The sequence below is a fragment of the Capricornis sumatraensis genome, chromosome 13, assembly GCF_032405125.1.
Source record: "Capricornis sumatraensis isolate serow.1 chromosome 13, serow.2, whole genome shotgun sequence".
In the NCBI taxonomy this organism is placed as follows: domain Eukaryota; kingdom Metazoa; phylum Chordata; class Mammalia; order Artiodactyla; family Bovidae; genus Capricornis; species Capricornis sumatraensis.
The window spans coordinates 48,745,761-48,767,976 of record NC_091081.1 but is presented as its reverse complement, the minus strand read 5'-3'; the positions used below and the strand labels follow the sequence as shown (position 1 = coordinate 48,767,976).

Genomic DNA, 22,216 nt, shown 5'->3' with positions numbered 1-22,216 from the left:
CAATGGTCTCCCAATCATGAAATTAACATCAGCTGGAGTAATATCAGCTTTCACAAGAATGCTGACAAAATGTTATCATTTTCTTGACATTTTAAAATTTGAGTTAACAAGATCCTAAATGCCACTATGAATTATGACTACTGGGCTAATTTTTAAATATTAACATACATGATCTAAATATTAAAGCATATATATTTACAAGTCTTTTACTTCAGGAAGAAGTCTTGCCTTAATTATCTTACATTGCTCTAGGCCCCATACTTCTCCATCATGACACTGCCAATTTGGCATAACTCTGCAGGGTTGGCAAGTTTCTGCTCAAAAGATGCCCAGAAGTGACAAAACAGGAGAAATTCAGGTCGAGATTAAGGTACACTGGCAAGGGTTTACCAGAACACTAAAACTGACATCACTTCATCATCATTTGCAGCTTTCAGTTAAAATTATTTCTAGTTGATTGATCTGTATGTACCAGTCCAAAAGTTCTTTATATTAGGAATTTTTAACAATAACCCTATTTCATCATGTTCTAACTGTATTAAAGTTTTCTGCCACAGATGGCAAAAACCTACAGGAATGACCATAGACCAAGACCTGGGAACAACAGATAAGAGCCGTGAACTCTCCCCTGAATACTCTGCTATGAAATGTCTTATGAATATCTTCAAGTCATGGTAAGGGGCAGAGTATATTTAAAGCTGATTCTTCTAGATTTCTGATGACAGAAAAACTGGAAAGGGAGGCTCATTCAAGTTTCACCTCTTCTTTCTTAATAAAATCATAAGGGCAACCAAAACTCTAATCAGCAACAGTAGAATCAAACCCACAAAACAAATACCAGAAGGTAACAACAGTAATTTTCTATTCCTCTAGAGAAGACATGTGAGTCATCTAATTTTGACTCAAAAATCTAGTTATTACACTGTTTATCTTGAGAAAAATCTGATAAACTTTTGCTTGACAAAGAATTCTATGTAAACACAGTAATTTCATAGAGCAAAGAAGCTATGTCACTGTTTGCATTAATGTTAAGTACTGCAGAGTAAGAATAAATTTTATTTAAAACTTTAATTAAAACTTAAAATGCTTATTACCCTTCCCAGCCACAGAATTGATGACACTTCTGCTGTACCTCTCCTAACTTTGGCTGAGTTGTTACTTGAGTTACACCTTTAACAGTTACACCCTCCAAAAAAATAGCACCCTGAAAATAAAAGGAAAAGAAAAATATATTAGAGTTCAAATCTATCTACAAAGACTAGACGGAATGACAGATTCATTTATTTTCAGAAATCTGAGTAAATATATGCAACAAATAGTCTGCTACAGGAGGTTCTGTAGACTTCTCTGGGACTGTACACTAGTTTTCCTTAATCCAGCATATGATTTTCAATGTACATATACAGCCCAGTGTCTATATCATGCTATCAAAGCAACCGTGGTCACTACTCAGGAACCATAACAGCAATAATAACTTACCTACCATTTACTCAGTTAGGCAAAGTACCTGGCATTTTACAGTTTCTCTAACCTTTATTTAACAATTCTGAAAATCAGACTGCATTACATTTATTTCATAAATGAACAAATGAGGCATAAAGATTTTATGCAATTTATTCAAATGGTAAAAACAGAATTTGAACCCAGGTCTAAACTATACCATTCACCAATGATTCCCATTGAAGAGGATGGGAAGTTGCGTCACTAATGGAGCTTGGATTTTGAGATACACACCTACAATATATACCTTTGTAAACTAGAATAAGACTATAACAGTAGACAAAATGGCTAAGCTATAGTCATTGGATGTATCAACATAAAAACTAAATATTACTCATCACTGAATTTTTTTTTAATACAAAAGCTTTTGGTTTATTGTTTAATAAACATACACAGGATTCTGTAAAGGTTACTAACTGAATGAGATCTAACACGTACATTCTCCACCGCTTTGACCCACACAACTTCTAAATGATTTCCAGCTAACCAGTTAGGATTGAACACTTCGTACTTTTGGTTGCTCAGTCGCTCAGTCCTGTCCAACTCTTGTGCAACCCCATGGACTGTAGCCCGCCAGGCTCCTCTGTCCATGGGATTTCCCAGGCAAGAATACTGGAGTGGGCTCCCATTTCCTTCTCTATCATCCCTGAAGTTTTAATCTAAATTCTTTGACTCAGAACTATAGAAAATGTATTATTGTCTTTCATAGCAAATATACTTTTAAAATATCACAGAGAAGTGAAGCAGATGGAGAATTTATGTATCAAAGAAAGAACACTCCTGGAAATTTTAGACACTAAAAAAATAGTCTAGATTCATGTTACAATTACTTTGCAACCCATAAGAGGGCTGGCATCAGTCTCAAGAAAAATCTATAAAACAGCTAGAGAGTTGTTAACGTAATTAAGGAATAAAAAATATGGTCTGCAAACTGCAATGATCAATCTTCTGGCAAAGACTTGGCAACCTGAACTATTTGGGAAGGGAAAAAAGAATGCAATGTTTAGTACATACACATCTAGAAGAGTCCTAGGTCAATCCACCAGACACTGATCCTACTTCTTGCCCCTAGTTCTGAATCATATTTTATAGTTATTTAAAATGTCATCTACCTTGTTTTCCTTCAAGGGAGGTTCCATGAGCCAAAGGATCAAAGAGTACCATTCCTCTCCTATTATACCATAACCTCTCTTTATCAGCCAATGAAGTTTCTGTTTTAGAATCATTTCTCCATTAAATATAATAACTAAACAGAGTATTTTCAAAGGAAAACTTAATCAGGTGGTTGTTTTTTCAACATGTTTAGTTACTGAGATACTCAAATAACTTCAATATCCTGATAAAATTATATCTTGTATATATTAATTAAAAAAAGAAAGCATCTTTACTCTGAAAGTACTAATAGCATAGAAGTTTCACATGAAGAAGGTATCTAGTTTCACTTATGAGCATGTATTTCCTAAGCAAAGGCAAAAAATCAATGATAATTTCTGAAAAGCAAAGGTCAAATTAGCATAAATTAATCCCAAAAACACAAACACTACATTTGAAGAAGCTAAATTTTTTAATTGAACAGAATAAATAAATATTGAGCCTCAGTACAAAGAACTAATCACTCTTGGCTCTCTGTTAACTACCTTCAATCTCAACTAACATAAAAGAAAAATGAAAGTTTTCTAACCATGAACTTGCCCATTAATTACATCCACATCTGTCATGCCTGTCAACCACGACATTACCCAAAATTCAACTCTCCAGTCACCTTTCCTCTCTGATGGTCCTGTCCTCACTGCTTCTGAGCCCCTTCTTGGTTCATCTTATCATTAATCACCTTTCCAATGTAAACCCTGGAATCTCTTTTTCATAAATAACCTTCCCTGTAAACTGAAACTTTTTCACGAACACCTTGTACCCTGTGTCCTCACTGGAAGCTAGCTCTCTACCAAGAAAACCACTCACTTTTCTCTTAAGTGAAAACCACTCAATCTCTCACTGCCCAAGTCCTATTCTGCTGCTGCTGCTGCTAAGTCACTTCAGTCATATCCGACTCTGTGTGACCGCATAGACGGAAGCCCAGCAGGCTCCCCCGTCCCTGGGATTCTCCAAGCAACACTGGAGTGGGTTGCCATTTCCTTCTCCAATGCATGAAAGTGAAAAGTGAAAGTGAAGTCGCTCAGTTGTATCCAACTCTTAGCGACCCCATGGACTGCAGCCTACCAGGCTTCTCCATCCATGGGATTTTCCAGGCAAGAGTACTGGAGTGGGGTGCCATCGCTTTCTCCAATAGGGTAGTGTAAACAATTCTCTTATATCCTCACTGCTCTCCTGGCCTCTTTCTATAGCTCCTCTTCCATTCAGGCTAACTCATTCAGCCATTAGCAGAATCAAGTAGGGCAGATAACCACTGTGGCTGGTTACACAAAAGCTCTCTTTGTGGATGGGATCCATTCCCCACCCACAAGGAAACAGGCAGCTGAAATTTACTGAGGAAAAATCACAATCTCAGTGCAAAGGATGAGACTTCCCTACTCTTGTTAAAGACCTACTTCTATCTGCTCATGAACTCCATTTCCTTCAGTCTCCTCAGAAATTGCCCTGCCATTTCTTCCGCTATGATTTCAGGTTATTTTCAACTTCATTGATTCCACTAGTTCCTTATCCTCAAGTAATAACTATGCTTGAAGCCTTTCCCGAATATTTCTGCATCAAGCCATCACCCTCAGTCTCCCTTTTTGCTCATAATTAAACTGCTCGAATAGTGTGCACCAGTGTGTAGAAAAGAGTTAACATAACAGGACTGCTTGCCAGGTGGGCCTCTGGATGGCATCTGGGAAACGACTTTCACTGTTCTCAGTCAACTGATAAGACTGGGTCATCATGCCTAAACTACCTGTACAGACAGTAAAACTTACGCTGAACAAATGCTTTGCTTCTGGGATTCTGGAATACTGATACATGCTAGGTACATGCTGTCTGCATGACGAACCATAAATAAAAACCTTAGGCACTGAGACTCTAACAAGCTTCCCTAAACAGCAACATCACACACACGCTGCTGCATTTCCACTGCTGTGGGAAGAGTGAGCTCTGTATGATACCCTGTGGGAAGGAGAGAGCATAAGGAAGCCTGCACATGGACTCCTCAAAACTCCACTTCCTTTTTCCCCTTTTGATCTGAATATTCTTAGTTCATTGGTGCACTAAATCTTAGCTCTGAGTACAACCAAGTATATACTGAGTTCTAGCAAATTTTCAAAAGCATGGCGGTACTGCGGACCCTGAACACAACTGTCTCCTTTTTCTCACCTCCCATCTTAATAAAGATCACTACTGTGACCTAGCTCTACTGTACCACAGAAAATAATGCTCAGAAAGACATTTCCTATCCTTACCATATTTGTTCCCTCTGTGACTTTTCATACTATTAAATCATTCACACAGGTCACTACCTAAAACTCTAAACTATTCCTCATATTTCTTTGTCCTTTCGTGCTACATCCAGGAAAAATTTCTTAGCTGGATCTTTCAGTTTGATAATTTCCTCCAGACTGCTAACTTCAGGCTGCTATCAAACCCACCTTCTGATTTTTTTCTTTATTATTATCATTTCCAAGTTCTCTAACTAGTTCTTTTTCATAATAGCCTGCCATTATTTTATGGCTTGATGCCCTCTCTTGTCTTCTAAAGAATGTTCTGTTTGCTGCTTATAAACTATTCCCTCTGGTGCTAGCTAAAAGGAATGAGGTAGTTCTGAATGTACTAAGAAAAGATATCCAAGTGGAAAAAAAAAAAAAAGCTAACATTAAATACATTTATGTTAACAATGGATAGGAGGAGTCAGGTTAAACTGAATAAATGTATGTAAATGCATAGAAAAAGTCAGTATCTAGAAGTATAATCAAAAAGTAGAGTGGAAGCGGGAATAAAGAGATAACTTTTAACCCTATATACACTTCCAGATTTTCACACTTTTATTTTACAAAGAGAACTGAACTTTAAGTCACTTGTGGACACTCTAAAAGAGATAGGTAACTAGACAGGTAAGTAAAAAGGAAGAAATTCTTTTAAGATGATAAAAATGCTAGTGGTAGGGTGAAAACTGAAAGATTATTTGTTTCCAAACTTTCTTTAATGTAAGATATTATTTTATAAATAAAAAATATTTAACAATTTTAATATTTACTAATTATGATCTGAAAAGAAGAAAAACCTACTAAAGTACATAAGGCTTTAGAGTTTTCTTTTTTCATGACTCTACCTTTAGAAGTATAAATACAAATATTCTTGAAATCCACCATGTCCTCAATGTCAGTCAGAGATCAAACCTAATTGCTTCTTCCAAAAACAGAGAAGGGAAGCTTGCTGCTTTTGGCAATGGCAGACTAGCTTATTTAGATCAATGGTGCAGCCATGAGAAAACATTACAAAACAAATTAAAAGTACCTGTTTTAAGACATCAGAGAATTATAAAGGTGTTAAGGACCTGAAGCCAAGAACTTAGAAAGAATGGAATTCCAGAGAGATGTGCTAGACAGCTGGCATAATTTTTCTCCTCTAGGATTTTCATCTATAGGCACTGTTTCAAAAATAGTAGCTGAGAGGGTAAGAAACTGAACAGAACTTTCAGCATTTATCACAAGAATAGGAAGACAAAAACTAGAGTACCAGGCCATCAAGGAGGAGAGGTCCTGCTTAATTTTCCAGGCTTTCAGTTAGAATTCCCAGAGGACCACACTCTGGGAATTGGGGTGAACCAAAATCAGACCAGCTCTCAAACTAAAGCCCAGCTTTTAACAGTTCAATTCCGAACTGAGTTAAGATTCTCTACTCCTATCTTGTGTAGGAGCAAAAGTAAATCTTCTCTGAAGGAAGATAACAGGGTATAGAGCCGCAAACCGTTTCCGTAATTTTTCATACATAATATCTAGCTAGCAGAAATACCCAGGTAGGAAGAAAAAAAAAAAAAAAAAACTACAACTGACTAGAAATCAAAGGACACAAGAAGAAAAACAAAAAAAAAAAAGACCCAGAGGATAGCTGTACATCAGTTACCTCACATGGGCTTTCAAATAGGCTTAATAAATTCAAAAACTTAAATGACAAGATGCAGAATCCCAGTAGAGAACTGAAAGTTATTTTAATACTCAAGCTGAAATTCCAGAAGTGAAAGTAAAGTAACTAAAATTAAGAACTCAATGGATAAATTTAACAGCAGCACAAACTTAAAATAGAGAATTAAAACACTTGGTCAGAAAAAAATATCCAGACTGAAAAAAATGAAACAAAAGTATAGAAAATATTGAAAAGAACATAGACAACATTTTAAGAAATAATAAAATATAAAAGGTCTATTGGGTAGGAGGAAAGAGGTGAAAAAATTGATATAAATTAATATTTGAAGAGATAATAGCCAAGAACATCTAAAATTGATAAAAGAAAAATCCAACCATAGATTCAAGAGTCACTGCAAGTAGGAAGCTAGAAAAATGCAAGAAAACCACAGGCAGAAACATCACAGTAAAACTGCTGAAATCAAAACCAAAAAGAAATTACCTTTAAAGAAGCAACTTCTCAAAAGAAATGAATTACAGAATAATATGTTCAACGTGCCAACACAGAAGTCAAGAACCTGGGTTTCGAAGAACAACTGTTCTTCAAAAAGATGGGGAAAATAAAGGCATTCTCACACGAATGTGAAATGTGTCACCTCAAAACATATAAAGCAAAATCTAAGAGAACTATAAGGAGAAGTAGGTAAATCCATAATCATAGTGAGGAATTTTTAAATACTCCTCTTAGTAACTGACAAAACAAAACAGGAGAAACCAGGTTTGGGTTTGCTTTTATTTTACGTCATTTTTTTTCCCCTAAAAAAACATGCACTTCTCATGCACTTCTTATGCCACTGGAGCTCTTTTGTAAAAATAAGGATTTAATGGTACTTAACTGAATACTTTTAAATGAATATAATTTTTAAAGCATTTCTGCTGGCAAAGAAAAATAATTGCTGCAAACTTAACTCATTCTGTAAAATCAGTTCCGTTCAGTTCAGTTCAGTCCAGTCACTTAGTCGTGTCTAACTCTTTGCGACCCCATACTGCAGCACACCAGGCCTCCCTGTCCATCACCAACTCCCAGAGCTTACTCAAATTCATGTCCTCAAGTCAGTGATGCCATCCAATCATCTCATCCTCTGTCATCCCCTTCTCCTGCCAACAATCTTTCCCAGCATCAGGGACTTTTCAAATGAGTCAGCTCTTCACATCAGGTGGCCAAAGTATTGGAGTTTCAGTTTCAACATCAGTCCCTCCAATGAACACCCAGGACCGATCTCCTTTAGGATGGACTGGTTGGATCTCCCTGCAATCCAAAGAACTCTCAAGAGTCTTCTGCAACACCACAGTTCAAAAGCATCAATTTTTTGGTGCTCAGCTTTCTTTATAGTCCAACTCTCCCATCCATACATGACCACTGGAAAAACCATAGCCTTGTCTAGACAGACCTTTGTTGACAAAGTAATGTCTCTGCTTTTGAATATGCTGTCTCGGTTGGTTGTAACCTTCCTTCCAAGGAGTAAGCGTCTTTTAATTTCATGGCTGCAATCACCATCTGCAGTGATTTTGGAGCCCCCAAAAATAAAGTCTGACACTGTTTCCACTGTTTCCCCATCTATGTCCCATGAAGTGATGGAATTGGATGCCATGATCTTCATTTTCTGAATGTTGAGCTTTAAGCCAGCTTTTTCACTCTCCTCTTTCACTTTCATCAAGAGGCTCTTTTCACTTTCTGCCATAAGGGTGGCGTCATCTGCATATCTGAGGTTACTGATATTTCTCCCAGCAATCTTGATTCCAGCTTGTGCTTCATCCAGCCTAGCATTTCTCATGATGTACTCTGCATATAAGTTAAATAAGCAGGGTGACAATATACAGCCTTGACGTACTTCTTTTCCTATTTGAAACCAGTCTGTTGCTCCATGTCCAGTTCTAACTCTTGCTTCCTGACCTGCATACAGGTATCTCAAGAGGCAGGTCAGGTTGTCTGGTATTCCCATCTCTTTCAGAATTGTCCAGTTTATTGTGATCCACACAGTCAAAAGCTTTGGCATAGTCAATAAAGCAGAAATAGATGTCCTTTTGGAATGCTCTTGCTTTTTCGATGATCCACGATGTTGGCAATTTGATCTCTGGTTCCTCTGCTTTTTCTAAAACCAGCTTGAACATCTGGAAGTTCACGGTTCATGTATTGCTGAAGCCTGGCTTGGAGAATTTTAAGCATTACTTTACTAGCGTGTGAGATGAGTGCAATTGTGTGGTAGTTTGAGCATTCTTTGGCATTGCCTTTCTTTGGGATTGGAATGAAAACTGACCTTTTCCAGTAAGCTGTTTAAACTTTTACACTTTTAAATACTAGATCATAATTCAAGAATACATTACGCATATGCTAATTAATGTTACTCTTTAAAAATTCAGTTGAATTCCCTCATAAAAATGATATGAGAGGGTAATCATCTATGAGTTATGCTAGTAGACTTTCTTTAGAATATGATACTTATTTTTCCAGGTATGTGATTCAGTAATTTCAGATATAAATCCAGAAAATAAGTAAGACTAAAAAAAAATGTTATTTTTGAAATTAGTTTCATGTTTCAAAGCAATTTATACACTTGTTAGTGGTGGTAGAATATTGAAGATTGAAATGTATACATATTAACAAAACGTTTTCCAAATAAGAAACTTTAAGTCCCAAATAATTATATTTTATGAGTACATTTCAGGCATTTTCTTCCCTGCCTGTAAATCAATACCTACTAAGAAATGAGTTGTGAGGTTTACTGCTTACTACTCAACCATGGTATCCCACATACCTGAATGATTAACTTTATTAACAATTAATTACCACCACACTTTTCCTAACTTTCCCCTTTGGCCTACAACATATACTTCTGTATGTATAGTCACAGCCAGCATTTTTCTTCCCAATATATCCACTATCCCACCAAGAAAAGAAGGTTACACCTAATGTTTTTTGTTAGGCCTTGTATTTCTAGAAGATTAATAGGAATTGCTTATTGAAGAAATAAGAGTTTTCTGAATTCAACTTTACAGAAAAATATGAAAGTGCCACCCATGGAAAGGAGAATTTATGTATAAAGTTATTTTAAATATGGGACAAGTTTGTAAAGCAATAGGAAAAATATTCACTTTATATTTAGTTGGAATCTCATATCTTTTGCAAAGAAACAATAAATTCTCAATCTAACATCTAACAGTTCTTTGGTTTACCTAAGAAACAAAAACAGGAAAAATTCATATAACTGAAAAGTTTTTGTAGAAAAGTCCACGATCCATGGCTATCAAGAATCTTTGGGAGGATAGAAAACTCTCCTCAATGCTTTGTGGTGACCTAAAAGGGAAAGGAATCTAAAGAGGGGATAACTGTGTATGTATAACTGATTCACTTTGCTGTACAGAGGAAACAAATACAACATTATAAAGCAACTATACTCCAATAAAAATTAATTTAACAAAAAAGTCTTTGGGGGACTTTCCTGGTGGTCCAGGAGTTAAGATTCCACACTCTCACTGCCAAGGGTCTAGGTTCAATCCTCAATTGGGGAACTAAGACCCCACAAGCCACATGGTGCAGTCAAAAAAAAGAGTCTTTGGAAATAACAGGTATAGAGAAACCTTACAAATCCAGCAAAACAAACATAGTCAACATTCTATTTGCATAAATCTCAATAAGCCTGTAGAGGAAAAAGGTAGACTATAATAATAGCTTTAAACATTACCAATTTTAAACGTTCTTTTCTCCTTTTACCAAAGGAGGCGCTTGACCCAGGTTCTGATTCCTTTTTTCCATCCTCGTCCTCATCTTCATCTTCATCATCCTCAAAACACCAATCTGGCAATAGAGGTGGGGGTGGTGCTTCCTCTATATCACCATAGCGACGAAAAAGTTCTTTCAAGTAATCACCCTTATAAATTCCTGGTGGTCTGGCTTGAGCAAAAGTAGCAACTGCTGCTTCAATACTATGGAAAATAAACACCATGCAATTTCCTCACTACTCTCCATTTATGCAGATTTATCAAAATTCTCTTATTTATATTTAAGGCTATTATAGCAAAGTATAATAGAGGTTTCATAAAATGGGTACATCACAATCCCTACTCTCAAGGCATTCAATCTACTAAGACAAATCATTCTGAAACAGTTTTAACACAAGGTACATGGTATTTCCTAAACTCTAAAGGTAAACTACAATGAGTGTAATGAGGAGACCTGGGTGGAGTCTGTAAAGAATTTAAGTAAACCCTTAAAGGTTGAGGTCTGATTATAACAGAAAACACCAGTCAAGGAAAAGCAACATGAAGATAAAGTAAAAGCATGCTGGTTTTTCAGCAACTTTCAACAGACCCAAGCGTTAAGAGCAGAGGTCATCAGAGCGAGGCTAAGCATAGACTGAGTCTGACATAGCAGTCGACATAGTGTAGAGTTACCTTTTAGGGCATCTGAAAGGGCAGAAAGGCAGAGGCAGAATGTATGCAGTAGAGAACCACAGAGGATGAGTGAACAGGGAAACATATAATCACATGTCTACTTCAGGTGATTATATTCAGAGAAGGATTTACTGCATGAAAGGCTTTGTAAACAAAAGAACTTCAAAGTGAGGAAATTCAGTAATATCTCATTCTCTAATCTCTCAGAATCTAAAAAGACACTTTACAAGTTAACAGGTGCTCATAAAGACCTGTTGATTGGCTTAAACAGAGTAACTCAGTCCCCAAAAATACCTTTATATTTAAGACTATTATACAAAGCATAACAGAAGTTTTATAAAATGGACAGACCACAGTCTCTACTCTCAAGGCATTCAATCTACTAAGAGACAAACCATTCTGAAACAGTTTTAACATAAGGTATGTGGTATTTATAGTATTTAAGCTTTTTCTAATACTCAGCAGCTATTTTTTTAAAAGGTACTTAAAAATGAAATTAAAAACAACAGTAGTAACCTCCAAGGTGAAAACATACACAAAATATTGGGAGAACTTGTCTCCAATAATTCTGTAAGATGTGAAAAAAATAATCTGGGAAAGAAAATGTGTAGTATTTGGGATCCATAAGCACTCAACATGCTACTTGGCAGAAAACATCAGTAATGAATGGTATTCTAAAGATAAACCAAATCTAAAATAAAAACCACTGAAATCATGTTAATCATGAAGTGAAGTGAAGGGAAGTCACTCGGTCATGTCCAACTCTTTGTGACCTCATGGACTGTAGCCTACTATGCTCCTCTGTCCATGGGATTTTCCAGGCAAGCATACTGGAGTGGGTTGCCATTTCCTTCTCCAGAGGATCTTCCTGACCCAGAGATTAAACCCAGGTCTCCCGCACTGTAGGCAGACACTTTACAGTCTGAGCCAAAGTAATCTATTTGTTAATCATGACTTCACCAAAAAACCTGGAAATATAAAATGCTAAAACTGAAAAAAAAAATCGACAAAATTTTTTATCAATTACTAAATATATCTTCTTTCACTACAACAAGAAACAAATACCTCCAATCCATTTTCTCCACCAAGAAGGCACATATGAGGAAACCAGTGCGATTGAAACCATGGGTACAATGAACACCTAGAAAATAAAGCAGTTTTGATTTAAAATTACAAATCACTTCAGAGGCCACATTTCACTTTAAAATTCCAACCTGCAAACAAAACATTTCAATCATTTTATAAAATAACCACATTTTTAAAACTTAGCCCTCTCTTATAACTATTAAACCTGTCAGCTTAAATTGCTTGGAATATAACTTACAGCACTAGTAACAGTTTAAATATAACATATTGATTTATTAATTACAACTGTTTCTAAGGTCTAAAGTTTTATTTCAAAACTAAAAGATCCAAGCATTTTAAATAAGGAGATATTTCATCAAACACACAACTCTAAAAGACACACATACACACCCACACAGGACACTTGACTGGATACAGAAACTGATGAACATACAACACAATAAAAATAAAATTACTTTAAAGCTCTCTAGAAGCCAACTGACTGTATCTTTACATTAGCCTACAATCTTTCAAAATAGACTTTTAAAAGGAAAAACTGCTGAGAAAAAGAAATTTATTTTTGTTAAGCTTTTTTTCAGAACATATTCCAGGTAAGTATGGTCCTATCTTTATAATACGCAAAGCTACAAATGAGCTTCATAACTTCCAAAAATGATTGCATTCTCAAATCATTTTAACTACTTTGAAAATGTAATAAAAACTACTTGGTGTACATTACTAAATTATCACATTTTATAAAATCCACTTCATTGGCAGTTCAACACAAAATAGAGAAGAAGCATCAATGAAGCAAGAAAACTACCAAGGAAATCATCCCACTAATCTCTATGTGAGATTAGGGTTTGACTGACAAGGGTCCTGGTGATGGGAATAACACGGAGAGGCAGATGGAAGAAACATTTAAGGTAGAATCTGCAATCTGAGGGATCAATTACTGTCAACACTGATAGAAAAGATGTAGAAGGAGTCTTCGGTTCTGACTTGGATGACTAATCAGGCAGCGGCACCACCCACCAAGTTACAAAATACAGGAGTTTATATCAGTCTACTGGGCAACACAATGAGTATAGCTGTACGTGCAGAGTCAACACAGTGAGCACACTTGGACATGCAGAGTTTAAGGTTTTTAATAGGAAGTCCCCTGGTGACCCAGTGGGTAGCATGCGGCGCTTTCACTGCAGAGGCGTGGGTTCAATTTCTGATCATGGAACCATCCCTATGCCTGGTGGTGTGGCCAAAATACAAAAAAAAAGAGGGGAGGGGAGTGTTTTCTTATGAGATTCGAAAATATTTGGAAATAGGGTAAAGAGCTTCACAGAGAGGTGTAGCTGGAGTTGTGGATTCCAGAATGATCAGCATATAGTCAACTACAGAAGGTGTCTGTGATGTGGATAAAATCACTAAAAATGGGTAGAACAAGAGAACATAAATAAAGATGGAATGTGAGGAAAACTAACCTTTCAAGAATAAGTTGAGGGGGTGGGAAGGCATTAAAAAAAGACTAAAAATGAACTTTCATGGGCTCAAGAAAATAAAGAGAACATGAACATAGGGTCATGTTTACCAGGGAAACAGGAAGTCCCAAGAACTGTTTAAATGTCACATGAAGATTAGAACTGAAAGTCACTATTTGTTTAGAGGGAGGACTCCACATTGCAATGAGGTGAATAGGAATGAACGGATTTGAGCGTCAATCTTTTGGAAAGTGTGCTGGGAAGGGGAAGAGGACATATAAAACAGCAAGAAAAGGTTTTTTGGGGGCAGGGTAATATTTTAATATAAGAGGTTTAAATATGTTTACAGGCTGAGAAAGATCTGGTTAATAATTCACAGAGGTTGAAAGTAATAGAGAACAATGATATAAATGAAATGAAGTTTCCTAAGAGATTTAAAAATAATAATAATAAAGAGATCAGCCTTGAACAAAAAAAAGACACTCCTTAGAAATAAGCTGCTATAGAGGTGGTCCTAAGATGGCGGAGGAACAGGACTGGGAGACCACTTTCTCCCCCACAAATTCATCAAAAGAACATTTAAACACTGAGTAAACTCCACAAAACAACTTCTGAATGCCGGCAGAGGACATCAGGCACCCAGAAAAGCAGCTCATTGTCTTCGAAAAGAGGTAGGAAAAAATATAAAAGACAAAAAAAGAGACAAAAGTAGGGAGGGAGCTCCGTCCCGGGAAGGGAGTCTTAAAAAGAGAGAAGTTTCCAAACACCAGGAAACACTCTCAATGCCGAGTCTATGGCGAGCCTTGGAAGCACAGAGGGCAACATTAACAGGGAGGAAAAATAAATAAATAATTAAAACCCACAGATTACGAGCCTAACGGTATTGGAGAAGCAGCGCAGATGCCTGCATCCGCCACTAGCAAGTGGGGGCTGGGCAGGGAGGGGCTGGCTGCACTGCTTTTTAAGGATCAGGCCCGAATGCCTCGAGGGTAACCAGAGCGAACTAACTTGGGCTAGCAAACCATACTGTGGGATAGCTACCACACGAGAAGCTCTAACATAAGACACCACCAGGACCGCGCACAGAACAAAGGATGGAACAGAATTAGCCAGCTGCAGACCATCCCCTTCCCGTGATAGGCAACCAGAGCCCGAAGGGCTGGAAGGGGTCGATCACAGCCCTAGAGAAACATTATCTACCAAACTGCAAGCAGACTTCTTTGCTAACTAAGACTTCTTGGGGTTCTGGACGGTCATCATCCGCCTGAGAAGGTGCGCCAGTTGTACACCCAGAAAACTGAGCAGCAGGGAAGGAAGAGGCGATAAGTTGCAGTGACTGCGCTCACCAAACACCTGAGCTACTCGGACCTGGGAAGGGCACAAAACACAGGCCCAACTGAGTCTGCGCCTCTGAGAACTACCTGAGTGCCTGAACCTGAGCAGCTTAGACCTGAGAGGTGCGTGCAGCCCAGGGCCAGCCTCAGACGGTTCCCAGCAGAGCAACCTAGAGCCTGAGCTGTGTGCACTGTGAGCGGGGGCAGGCCCAGTGTGGCTGAGACACTGTTAGCACACGCCAGTGTTATTTGTTTGCAGCATCCCTCCCTCCCCACAGTGCGACTGAACAAGTGAGCCTAAAAAAAGTGTCCACCACTGCCTCCCTTGTGTCAGGGTGGAAATCAGACACTGAAGAGACCAGCAAACAGAAGAAGCTAAAACAGAGGGAACCGCCTTGGAAGTGACAGGTGCAATAGATTAAAACCCTGTTGTTAGTACCGACTACATAGGAGGGGGCCTATAGCTCTTAAAAAATACAAGCCGGACCAAGGAACTACCCGAAAATGAACTGACCCCACACTGCCCACAACAACACCAGAGAAAGTCCTAGATATATCTTTACTACTTTTATGATCACTCTTTTTTTTCTTTTCTTTTTTTTTAACTTTTTTTAATTTTTAAGTCCTCTATTACTCCTTTAATTTTCATTTTTATAACCTATTACTTTTTTTAAAAAAGACCCTATTTTAAAGCAAACTTCATATATATATTTTTTAATAATTCTTGTGACTTTGTTTTTTTCTTCTTCTTCTTTTCTTTAATATTGTATTTTTGAAAATCCAACCTCTACTCTAGATTTTTAATCTTTGCTTTTTGGTATTTGTTATCAATTTTGTACCTTCAAAAACCCAATCTTCAGTACCCATTTTTACTTGAGAGCGAGATTACTGCCTTGACTGCTCTCTCCTCCTTTGGCCTCTCCTTTTTCTCCATCAGGTCGCCTCTGCCTCCTCCCTCCCCCTTCTCTTCTCTACCCAACTCTGTGAATCTCTATGTGTTTCAGATGGTGGAGAACACTTAGGGAACTGATTACTGGCTGGATCTGTCTCTCTCATTTTCATTTCCCCGTTTTATCCTCCTGGCCACCTCTGTCTTCTGCCTCCCTCTCCTCTTCTCTGTATAACTCCATGAACATCTCTGAGCAGTCCAGACTGTGGAGCACACATAAGGAAGTGATTACTGGCTAGCTTGCTCTCTCCTCTTTTGATTCCACCTCATCTCATTCGGGTCACCTCTAACTCCCTCCTCCCTCTTCTCTTCTCCATGTAACTCTGTGAACATCTCTGGGTGTCCCTCACTGTGGAGAAACTTTTCATCTTTAACCTAGATGTTTTATCAGTGGTGCTGTATAGAAGGAGAAGTCTTAAGACTACTGTAAAAATAAGACTGAAAATCAGAAGCAAGAGGCTTAAGTCCAAATCCTGAGAACATCAGAGAACTCCTGATTGCAGGGAACATTAATCGATAGGAGCTCATCAAACACCTCCACACCTACACTGAAACCAAGCACCACCCAAGGGCCAACAAGTTCTAGAGCAAGACATACCACACAAATTCTCCAGCAACACAGGAACACAGCCCTGAGCTTCAACATACAGGCTGTCCAAACTTACTCCAAAACCACTGACATCTCACAACTCATTACTGGACACTTTACTGCACTCCAGAGAGAAGAAATCCAGCTCCACCCACCAGAACACCAACACAAGCTTCCCTAACCAAGAAACCATGACAAGCCACAGGTACAACCCCACCAACAGCGAGGAAACTCCATAATAAAGAGGACTCCACAAACTGCCAAAATACAGAAAGGCCACCCCAAACGCAGCAATATAAACAAGATGAAGAAACAGAGGAATACCCAGCAGGTAAATGAACATGATAAATGTCCACCAAACCAAACAAAAGAGGAAGAGACAGGGAATCTACCTGATAAAGAATTCCAAATATTGATAGTGAAAATGATCCAAAATCTTGAAATTAAAATGGAATCACAGATAAATAGCCTGGACACAAGGATTGAGAAGATGCAAGAAAGGTTTAACAAGGACCTAGAAGAAATAAAAAAGAATCAATGTATAATGAATAAAGCATTAAATGAGATCAAAAACACTCTGGAGGCAGACGATAGGATTAGTGAACTAGAAGATAGAATGGTAGAAATAAATGAATCAGAGAGGAAAAAAGAAAAACAAATTAAAACAAATGAGGACAATCTCAGAGACCTCCAGGACAATATGAAACACTCCAACATTCAAATTATAGGAGTCCCAGAAGAAGAAGACAAAAAGAAAGACCATGAGAAAATACTTGAGATAATACTTGAAAACTTCCCTAAAATGGGGAAGGAAATAATCACTCAAGTCCAAGAAACCCACAGAGTTCCAAATAGGATAAACCCAAGGCGAAACACCCCAAGACACATATTAATCAAATTAACAAATATCAAACACAAAGAACAAATATTAAAAGCAGCAAGGGAAAAACAACAAATAACACACAAGGGGATTCCCATAAGGATAACAGCTGATCTTTCAATAGAAACTCTTCAGGCCAGGAGGGAATGGCAAGACATACTTAAAGTGATGAAAGAAAATAACCTACAGCCCAGATTACTGTACCCAGCAAGGATCGCATTCAAATATGAAGGAGAAATCAAAAGCTTTACAGACAAACAAAAGCTGAGAGAATTCAGCACCACCAAACCAGCTCTCCAACAAATGCTAAAGGATATTCTCTAGACAGGAAACACAAAAAGGGTGTATAAACCAGAACCCAAAACAATAAAGTAAATGGCAATGGGATCATACTTATCAATAATTACCTTAAACGTAAATGGGCTGAATGTCCCAACCAAAAGACAAAGCTGAATGGATACAAAAACAAGACCCCTATATATGCTGCCTACAAGAGACCCACCTCAAAACAAGGGACACATACAGACTGAAAGTGAAGGGCTGAAAAAAGATATTCCACACAAATAGAGACCAAAAGAAAGCAGGAGTAGCAATACTCATATCCAATAAAATAGACTTTAAAACAAAGGCTGTGAAAAGAAACAAAGAAAGACACTACATAGTGATCAAAGGATCAATCCAAGAAGAAGATATAACAATTATAAATATATATGCACCCAACATAGGAACACTGCAATATGTAAGACAAATGCTAACAATATGAAAGGGGAAATTAACAATAAACAATAATAGTGGGAGACTTTAATACCCCACTCACACCCAAGGATAAATCAACTAAACAGAAAATTAACAAAGAAACACAAACTTTAAATGATACAATAGACCAGTTAGACTGAATTGATATCTATAGGACATTTCACCCCAAAACAATGAATTTCACCTTTTTCTCAAGTGCTCATGGAACCTTCTCCAGGATAGATCACATCTTGGGCCATAAATCTAACCTTGGTAAATTCAAAAAAACTGAAATCATTCCAAGCATCTTTTCTGACCATAATGCAGTAAGATTAGATCTCAATTACAGGAGAAAAACTATTAAAAATGCCAACATATGGAGGCTGAACAACACACTTCTGAATAACCAACAAATCACAGAAGAAATCAAAAAAGAAATCAAAATATGCATAGAACCGAATGAAAATGAAAACACAACAACCCAAAACCTCTGGGACACTGTAAAAGCAGTGCTAAGAGGAAAATTCATAGCAATACAGGCATACCTCAAGAAACAAGAAAAAAGTCAAATAAATAACCTAACTCTACACCTAAAGCAACTAGAAAAGCAAGTAATGGAGAAACCCAGGGTTAGTAGAAGGAAAGAAATCTTAAAAATTAGGGCAGAAATAAATGCAAAAGAAACAAAAGAGACCATAGCAAAAATCAACAAAGCCAAAAGCTGGTTCTTTGAAAGGATAAATAAAATTGACAAACCATTAGCCAGACTCATCAATATACAAAGGGAGAAAAATCAAATCAATAAAATTAGAAATGAAAATGGAGAGATCACAACAGACAACACAGAAATACAAAGGATCATAAGAGACTACTATCAGCAATTATATGCCAATAAAACGGACAACATGGAAGAAATGGACAAATTCTTAGAAAAGTACAACTTCCCAAAAATGAACCAGGAAGAAACAGAAAATCTTAACAGACCCATCACAAGCACAGAAATAGAAACTGTAATCAGAAATCTTCCAGTAAACAAAAGCCCAGGTCCAGACGGCTTCACAGCTGAATTCTACCAAAAATTTCAAGAAGAGCTAACACCTATTCTACTCAAAACTCTTCCAGAAAATTGCAGAGGAAGGTAAACTTCCAAACTCATTCTATGAGGCCACCATCACCCTAATACCAAAACCTGACAAAGATGCCACAAAAAAAGAATATTATAGGCCAATATCACTGATGAACATAGATGCAAAAGTCCTTAACAAAATTCTAGCAATCAGAATCCAACAACACATTAAAAAGATCATACACCATGACCAAGTGGGCTTTATCCCAGGGATGCAAGGATTCTTCAATATTCACAAATCAATCAATGTAATTCACCACATTAACAAATTGAAAAATAAATGCCATATGATTATCTCAATAGATGCAGAGAAGGCCTTTGACAAAATTCAACATCCATTTATGATAAAAACTCTCCAGAAAGCAGGAATAGAAGGAACATACCTCAACATAATAAAAGGTATATATGACAAACCCAGAGCAAACATTATCCTCAACGGTGAAAAACTGAAACCATTTCCCCTAAAGTCAAGAACAAGACAAGGGTGCCCACTCTCACCACTACTATTCAACACAGTTCTGGAAGTTTTGGCTACAGCAATCAGAGCAGAAAAAGAAATAAAAGGAATTCAGATTGGAAAAGAAGTAAAACTCTCACTGTTTGCAGATGACATGATCCTCTACACAGAAAACCCTAAAGACTCCACCAGAAAACTACTAGAGCTAATCAATGAATATAGTAAAGTTGCAGGATATAAAATCAACACACAGAAATCCCTTGCATTCCTATACACTAATAATGAGAAAGTAGAAAAAGAAATTAAGGGAACAATTCCATTCACCATTGCAATGAAAAGAATAAAATACTTAGGAATATATCTACCTAAAGAAATTAAAGACCTATATATAGAAAACTATAAAACGCTGGTGAAAGAAATCAAAGAGGACACTAATAGATGGAGAAATATACCATGTTCATGGATAGGAAGACTCAATATAGTGAAAATGAGTATACTGCCCAAAGCAATCTACAGATTCAATGCAATCCCAAATGGCAACCCACTCCAGTACTCTTGCCTGGAAAATCCCATGGGCAGAGGAGCCTGGTAGGCTGCAGTCCATGGGGTCGCAAAGAGTCGGACACAATTGAGTGACTTCACTTTCACTTTTCACTTTCCTGCACTGGAGAAGGAAATGGCAGCCCACTCCAGTGTTCTTGCCTGGAGAATCCCAGGGACGGGGGAGCCTGGTGGGCTGCCGTCTATGGGGTCGCACAGTCGGACACAACTGAAGCAACTTAGCAGTAGCAGCAGCAGCAGCATCAAGCTACCAGTGGTATTTTTCACAGAGCTAGAACAAATAATTTCACAATTTGTATGGAAATACAAAAAACCTCGAATAGCCAAAGCAATCTTGAGAAAGAAGAATGGAACTGGAGGAATCAACCTGCCTGACTTCAGGCTCTACTACAAAGCCACAGTCATCAAGACAGTATGGTACTTGCACAAAGACAGAAATATAGATCAATGGAACAAAACAGAAAGCCCAGAGATAAATCCACACACCTATGGATACCTTATCTTTGACAAAGGAGGCAAGAATATACAATGGATTAAAGACAATCTCTTTAACCAGTGGTGCTGGGAAAACTGGTCAACCACTTGTAAAAGAATGAAACTAGAACACTTTCTAATACCATACACAAAAATAAACTTAAAATGGATTAAAGATCTAAACGTTAAGACCAGAAACTATAAAACTCCTAGAGGAGAACACAGGCAAAACACTCTCTGACATAAATCACAGCAGGATCCTCTATGACCCACCTCCCAGAATATTGGAAATAAAAGCAAAAATAAACAAATGGGATCTAATTAAAATTAAAAGCTTCTGCACAACAAAGGAAACTATAAGCAAGGCGAAAAGACAGCCTTCAGAATGGGAGAAAATAACAGCAAATGAAGCAACTGACAAACAACTAATCTCAAAAATATACAAGCAACTCCTGCAACTCAATTCCAGAAAAATAAATGACCCAATCAAAAAATGGGCCAAAGAACTAAATAGACATTTCTCCAAAGAAGACATACAGGTGGCTAACAAACACATGAGAAGATGCTCAACATCACTCATTATCAGAGAAATGCAAATCAAAACCACAATGAGGTACCATTTCACACCAGTGAGAATGGCTGCGATCCAAAAGTCTACAAACAATAAATGCTGGAGAGGGTGTGGAGAAAAGGGAACCCTCTTACACTGTTGGTGGGAATGCAAACTAGTACAGCCACTATGGAGAACAGTGTGGAGATTCCTTAAAAAATTGCAAATAGAACTGCCTTATGACCCAGCAATCCCACTGCTGGGCATACACACCGAGGAAACCAAAATTGAAAGAGACATGTGTATCCCAATGTTCATCGCAGCACTGTTTATAATAGCCAGGACATGGAAGCAACCTACATGTCCATCAGCAGATGAATGGATAAGAAAGCTGTGGTACATATATACAATGGAGTATTACTCAGCCATTAAAAAGAATACATTTGAATCAGTTCTAATGAGGTGGATGAAACTGGAACCCATAATACAGAGTGAAGCAAGCCAGAAAGAAAAACACCAATACAGTATACTAACGCATATATATGGAATTTAGAAAGATGGTAACGATAACCCTGTATGCGAGACAGCAAAAGAGACACAGATGTATAGAACAGTCTTTTGGACTCTGTGGGAGAGGGAGAGGGTGGGATGATTTGGGAAAATGGAATTGAAACATGTATAATATCATATAAGAAACGAATCGCCAGTCTAGCTTCAATGTAGGATACAGGATGCTTGGGGCTGGTGCACTGGGATGACCCAGAGAGATGGTATAGGGAGGGAGGTGGGAGGGGATTCAGGATTGGGAACACGTGTACACCCGTGGCGGATTCATGTTGATGTACGGCAAAATCAACACAGTATTGTAAAGAAGAATTTTAAAAATATATATATATACTGCAGATCAAAAAAAAAAAAGAAAAGAAATAAGCTGCTATAATCATGAAACTCTATAAATTCATCATCTCCAATGCTCTGTAAGAAAAGGTGCCTCAAAAATTATGCAAAGATGTCAGTT

At 37.5% G+C, this 22,216-nt stretch overlaps 1 protein-coding gene across 2 annotated transcripts in view; it reads right to left on the bottom strand.

Annotated features, from left to right (window-relative positions):
* Nucleotides 1–22,216, bottom strand: part of RNGTT (RNA guanylyltransferase and 5'-phosphatase) — a 232,855-nt gene that overhangs the window by 187,376 nt on the left and 23,263 nt on the right. For both annotated transcript variants that reach the window (XM_068984909.1, XM_068984910.1), the window contains exons 5-7: nucleotides 12,069–12,144; nucleotides 10,295–10,535; nucleotides 1,095–1,204 (exon numbers count right to left, since the gene is read on the bottom strand). In XM_068984909.1, coding sequence (XP_068841010.1) covers nucleotides 1,095–1,204; nucleotides 10,295–10,535; nucleotides 12,069–12,144 — 427 coding nt within the window. The remainder of the gene's footprint in view (nucleotides 1–1,094; nucleotides 1,205–10,294; nucleotides 10,536–12,068; nucleotides 12,145–22,216) is intronic.